General features: G+C 38.0%; 1 protein-coding gene across 2 annotated transcripts in view; it reads right to left on the reverse strand.

The window, feature by feature from the left end:
- The window catches only part of LOC105010674 (inactive tyrosine-protein kinase 7), a 91,800-nt gene extending 90,621 nt beyond the window's left edge, over nucleotides 1–1,179 (reverse strand). The window contains exons 1-2 of one of the 2 annotated variants that reach the window (XM_020047660.2): nucleotides 1,070–1,179; nucleotides 488–661 (exon numbers count right to left, since the gene is read on the reverse strand). In XM_020047660.2, coding sequence (XP_019903219.2) covers nucleotides 488–608 — 121 coding nt within the window. In that variant the 5' untranslated portion in view covers nucleotides 609–661; nucleotides 1,070–1,179. Of the gene's footprint in view, nucleotides 1–487; nucleotides 662–1,032 lie in introns of both variants that reach the window. The other variant, XM_010870166.3, reaches the window with a different exon arrangement.
- Nucleotides 1,180–6,823: the final 5,644 nt, after the last annotated feature.

Genomic DNA, 6,823 nt, shown 5'->3' on the forward strand with positions numbered 1-6,823 from the left:
ACTAATTACAAGATAACAGAGTAATTCGTACTTACCTGAAATTACACAAATGATCTAATGCAAATAAAGTAATATTTTTGCGCGTTACCCTCTTTACAGCAAGTAAACACCAATCTTTAGATGTTATGTTAACATGTTATTCTACACAGGTTGTGGAGCTCAAAATGCAGGGTGTAAACCTCAGCATAGACGGCATACAAAATCAACACTTTAACTTTTTACACCTTCACAGACGGCACAATAACAGGCTAATGTAGGCAAATGTAAAGAAACGTGAAACGTATAAAGATATAGTAAGCTATGTTTTATCATGGGGCACAAGGTGTATGGAACCAAAAGTGTATTCCATGGTGTAGGCTAGTGTAGGCATGTTCAAATTTTATAATGAAATGTATAGAAAGTCAGCTCTTTCTTTCCTAAAAGTAGCATACTTTTTTAGACAAATGTTACTGCCCGTTTGCCGTGAAGGTCCCGCATTTTTGCTTACCTTTCATGCAAAGGAAGCCAATGGAGAGGAAGGTAGCCACCGGTGTCGTTCTTGTGTTGGTAACCGTAGAGTTTATATTGCCTCCCCGCCGTTGTCTGTCATTCTTCGTAGGTAGTTCCATGATTGTAGTCTAAACGGTAAATCTCTCACCAGTTGCAAACCAGCAGTAGGAGACTGTAACGACCAAAGGAAAACTAAGAACTCCGTACGTTAACGTCTGCGTAAAATGAGCACAACCTCTGCGGGTCGCGCTGAAGATATGACAACCCAGAGTAAGCTACTTCAACAGCCTTTCTTTGAAATACGAAGAGGCAAGAAAACCTCCCTCAAAGGTCACTGTACGGAGAGGACAGTAAAGTTAAATACAAAAAACAAGTTTGCCATATGTTGTTCTTGTAGTCACTAATATAAATGCAGGCCATATAGCCTGACAAATGAACTAGACTAATATTCAAAATCTTCCTGTTGACTTCTCACTCCACCTATCTGTTATGAGCCGTTCCCCTAGAAATCCGATCGTAAGACCTGTTCTGTCCTGAACTCACACATGCCTCTATAACCAGCGGTGTGCGGGGAACTCGCCTTCCCTCCTGTCTTGCGTCCTCAGTCCCATTGCCGCTGCTTCCGGTACAGGCTAGAAATCGCTTACTCGGGATAGAAAATACAATGCTGCTACCCTCCGGTTGAAAGTAGTCAGAAGAGATGTAATTTGCTTTTGTGTTGCCTATTGACAACTCTTCTGGAAACCCTTTGAATCATCTAAATGTTTTTAAAAAAAAGCAATGCTACATGTGTATTATCTGGAGTTTGTGAAAAGTTCTATAACTTCGTCATTGATTATCAAACAATGATTATGGAGTGAAAGTGGACAATTACATTTGTCAAAACTTTAAATGCTTTGTTGACCCCTATCGCTATGACTTACCAGAAAATTAATTCATAATACTGAATTATATTAAGTTGAATTTTCGAAATACAAAGACGGCAAAACAACAATAGGGTATTGTCATTTAATGTGATTGCTGCCAAATTACATTAACTTATATTTGGCTCTATACCTGTAACTTTCAGTAACTGTAATTCAATGCGCAAAAAACATAAACGTAGGCTACATTCACTCTGTACAATCCTGCCTCTAAGTCTGAATTTAAACAATAACACGACTAGTCCCCTCCCCTCCTCTTCCCTTACTTAATGAAACCGGATTTGTATTTGCTAGTCCAGGATAGTTTAGGGTGGGAAGAATTGTTCTGCGAGCATGAGGAGCCACTTATAAAGTGATTGACGGACCTGCGACAGGTGTTCAAGTCCAAGTGGGCAATATCGCAGATCGATCTGGACAATTTTGTGGAACAATTATTTGAATCATTAACTGCAGATGTATTCTGGTTATTTATGAATGTATTTATGCTATAGTACAGTAAACATATTACATATGTCCCCTTTAAAATATACAGAACAGTATAAAAATGTATATACATTGACATTGGACAATAGATTTTTTTTACAAACAACGCTATATATAATCTTAACAGACTGAAACCTTGAGATAGTTAGGGATGAGTTGAATCGCAGAGCGAAGGAAATGCAGCCAACAAGTGCTCAGTGTATGTGGCAACTTCTTCAAGACAGTCGGAAAAGCATTACGCGTTCACTACCTCATGAAGAGGGTTGAGAGGCCACCAAAATAAAGATGTCAAGTCAAAGAATTTACAAAATGTCATGTATTTTGATCTGTTTAACGCTTTTTTGGTTGCTACATGATTCCATGTGTTATTTCATAATTTTAATGTCTTCACTATTATTATACAATGTGGAAAATATTAAAACTGAAGAAATACCCAAAATGTATACATTTTGTCTAATGGTATCAGATGTGTTTAGGTTTTTATTTAAAGTTGCATGACAATAAACATAAATAATTTTAAAGTAAAATCAGTGACAACCAGATTTTTTTATTTTTATTAATAACTAAAATAATCATGAAAATCAGGGTAGATTTTAACAAACACTACATTAAGAAATTTTTAAAATACTTTATAGGTGTCTCACATTTCATGTACAAGCTCATAAATAACACCCAGAGACATGCATACATCCACTGAAAACCAATTACTCCTTTTTAAAATCCATCTGCTTTTGTTTATAAGGTAAATATCTCCTAATGTTAAATGTAAATCCTTTTGTTATCCAATGATTTTATTTCATGAAAAGGCACCCAATTGTAGGTATGGTATTAATTAAAGTCTTTCATTTTGCAAAACTTTAATGCCTTTACACATGCTATACTTGCTGTGTACTTGCTAGCCATGAAATGGTTAAATTGAGACAGAGTGGAGAAGATAATCTTTTATAGTAGCCTTATCTGAAGTGGACAGATGCACATAACATGATTCATTTTAAAATCAGGTTTCCAAGATAACCTACAGTACTTCTAACAGGCCTAATGATAAACCTAACAATTTAATTAGGGCTACTAGCAATAAACTCAGCAGTGCTGGCGCTACAACGAATATGTTGGATGGGCATTTGATTTCCATGAGTGGGCATGTTTATCCTACTTGCCAGTGTAGAATTGTAACATCAGCATGAGGAAAGGAAAACAAATATTTCTGGCTTGCATGGCTTACTGAGGCTATATAATAGCAAAATACTCAGCTGTCAATCAAATTCGAAAGCTTTTATTGACTGCAGTAGTTACACATTCTTTGTAGCTTAATGATCACATCACTCAATAAAGCACATCTTCTATTGCATTTACAGATGAAGGCGAAAGAGCTACATTCCCAAATCTAATTAAGTACAGTATTGTCTTACCCAAATTATTGGGGGGGGGGGGGGGGGGCAGCCCCCCATGTCCCCCTATGCCACGGGGTCTGAAACTAGGAAAGGCACAATAGCAGAATCCGTAAAAATGACCATGCATATGGACTTGCTATTGGAGTTGTTAGAGTAATATTGATGTTAAGCCTAACCAGACAGACACAGCCTTCCAACTGCAGAAGTGGGCTGGCAGGGAAGGCATCACTGATGGGATATGGCAGGGATTGGTGCCACGTTGGTTGGTCCAGCTGGCACATGCAGCAGCTCTGGTGCATTCACTCAGCTTGGCTGCCTCAGAACCTTCAGGCAAATGAAACTGTCACAGGAAACTAGCCAGGTCCAAGACGACCTTACCTTTTAATCTTTGAAACAATCTGAACTGTACTGTGCTGGCCTGGTTGAGATCCAACTATACTAGAAAGGGCATTGTGAAAAACACAAAAGATGACCAAAATCGACACAGACGTCATCACAGTTGCATTACCACCAACTCTGAGACAGAGGAATTATGGTCAGACACATGCTATAGTTCTGTTTCACTCTGGTAAGGACAGTCTGATTATCATAGAAGGGGAAGTGGCACTACTGTTTCATAATTAGGCAATTAGAAAAATATTATATATATTAATTTCAGCACTACTATATACACAATTAGACATTTACTTTCCCATGTCAATGTTTTTTTAATCAACATTGTGATATTAATAGCATTAATTTTGTACCACATTTTTCATACTATTAAAGCCCAAAGGTACATCTTTGCAACTTTTCCAAATAATCCAAAAACAGATCAGTAAAAAACAAAAAGCAAATTAGGAAAATTCCAAGTATTTCTAAAGGGTAATACATTGTTATTTTGATCTATTCTTGGGTCTTACACGGTTCAAATATAAAATACAGTTGAAAACTTTGTAATGATCAGTGATGTTTGTAACATTTAACATTAGCATTTGAAGCCTGACATCACTGAAAAGGTTTCCATAGAATTTAAAATCTTCAGTCTTGGCTGTCTTAACAGGCAACCTGAGATACAGTAGAGAAACTCAATCAGTCATGAAAAAAATGACACTTATCCTCTGAAGTCTAATAGTATGCTGTCACATTCTGAGTATAATGAACTCATCAACTCAAGTATGCCTCTTGATTCCAAGAAGGCCTGAAGGAAGCTCGTACATGTAAATTTGACAGTTCTCGAGTTCAGTTTGAGTGAGCCCTGTGATATGAAAATCAAAGAACCTAGGCTCCATACAGACTGTCTAACCAGGGCAGCCAATACAAACTCTGACAGATTTTGTGTGAAGGAGGAAAATGGGGCAGGGGCATGCTATCAAAATGATTGGTTTTGGTTTTTCCTAGTCTGCGCTTTATTTTATTAACCTAACATCCAGAGGAAATGTAGGTCAAAATTAACTGGTTGTAGAAACGACCACTCTATAGAAACTTCCCTCATGCAATTTATCATAGTAGGATCTGTTGACATAATGACAGAACAGAAGGAAGAGGGGAAAATCTACTGATCCAAAGACATAACTGACAGCTGAAGCGAATGAGGTGTCAAATACATTTGTCAAAAACAAGAGCCAGGATCAGTTCATGGCCAGCAGAATGTTAGGCCGAGGTTTGATACTGTAGCAGTAATTGATAAGTTGATCTAGTAAAACGATGTATGGGGCACAATGTATGGCACAGGAAATACCAGAATAAGTCCATCAAAACCATTTTCCCCACAAAGGGTTTACAATACATCGCTGGTAAGTTCTTCTAGGGCTTGAACGACACATTACCGGTGCTTTAGTGTTTAGCAGTGAAACCATTGAGGATAGAAATGTACTTGGCTGAAAGGCCAGCCACCTTAGTGTCAACGGTTATTGGTTAAACTGAAAATGTGCTAAAGTTGGCTTGCTAACTTAAATACCCACTGTAGTTATACACCCCTCACATTTCTCCCAGTCTAACCTAACATGGCAGGCAGAACTGAAGGTAGAATTAATATGAGTGTTGCCCCTTGTTGACATGTGAAAACGCTCTCCATTTTCTGTGAAAACCAGAACTTGTGTGAGGCGAATGCCATGGAGGGTGCTGGCCTTTCTAAAACAGACTTCATAAAATTTCCTTTCCTAGAACAGAGTGCCAAACATTTTTTTATTCATAGACAGACAAGCAGATGACCCGACAGTGTCCAGCTAACATATTCAGTAGAACTTGTAAGAACCAAGACAGACAGGACAGAATGAACCTTCCAAGAACAGATGCAGCCTATTGTTCAGCTGGACATTAATAGCTCTTAAGACTAAAAATATTAATATTTAAAACCGGTAGCCTTCACATCTCACAAATCCTGATTAAAAAGGGGCAGATGTCGAACTACTACGTACCAATATTAAAAGGATGACAAAAACATCCAGGCATACAATTATGGCACACCATAGCAAAACTGTTTAAGAGGTCAAACAATGTTAAACAATAACGGTTTCTCATGAAGGACATTTTGTACTAGGCGAATAACATCCAAAATGCATTACAACCATGTCCTTTATTAGCATTCACCACTGATTTTCGTTACAATTGATCAAACAGAAGAGACCCATCCGAGAGCTGTGTAAAATTAAAATTCCAAAAGCAAATACTTAGCAATTCATCATATAAAGAAACTCAATGTTAAACCAAAGCGCCCTCCGATAGCTATCATAACGGAGTAAGCTCACTGAGTGCAATCAAGCCATTTTATTAATGACGTTCCCAGCATCTTATATTAGCAGGTGACTCAGGTCACCAGTTGGTGGCAGCTGTGAGCTAAACGTCACTCAATCAATGATCACTTCCCAATTGGCACTCCACTCTCCATTTAGTATGGTACTTTTGACAAAACCACAGTAGAGTGCAATTCAGAATGCATAATATGACTTCAGTGGTCATATTCAACTGAACAATTAACTAAAGTGTTTAATTCTATAAGCTCTTAATATCTAGAGCCTTCTAACAAAACCCTATCTCCCCAGCAAAGGAAACACCACATGCATTTACAAAGGGTTCATGAATCTTCAGCTTATTTCAGTCCAGCTAAAAGAAAGCAGACTGGTTTCATGAACGGGGGGTTACAGTATTTCTGCAGGGAGAAAATGAAAACGTTCTTTTCACAGGAAGATTAAAATGCTAAAAACATACATGTTAAAACTGAGTAGATGGCACAGGAAGACAAAATAAACATGAAATCATAGGGTTCAGCTCAAACAACAATATCTTGTGGTGTACAGCATACGGTCTTTAAAGAAAATAGCAGGAATGGCGATGTCGATTTACAGATGCAACAAAATTATATACAAGGATATGCAGGAAATGCACAAGAGGTAAGTTTGTTTCCTGCATGGCCGTTTCCAGTCGAAACTCATCCACCTACGGAGATGCATGCCAGTTGCAGGAAATGCCCGTTTGTCAGTGTGTTCTATTATTCCATAGCCGTCATGCTCTAAATATCAGAAAACACTGCTTCACTAGTGGGGGGAAATGGGGGGG

This window comes from Esox lucius, chromosome 6, assembly GCF_011004845.1.
Source record: "Esox lucius isolate fEsoLuc1 chromosome 6, fEsoLuc1.pri, whole genome shotgun sequence".
NCBI lineage: Eukaryota > Metazoa > Chordata > Actinopteri > Esociformes > Esocidae > Esox > Esox lucius.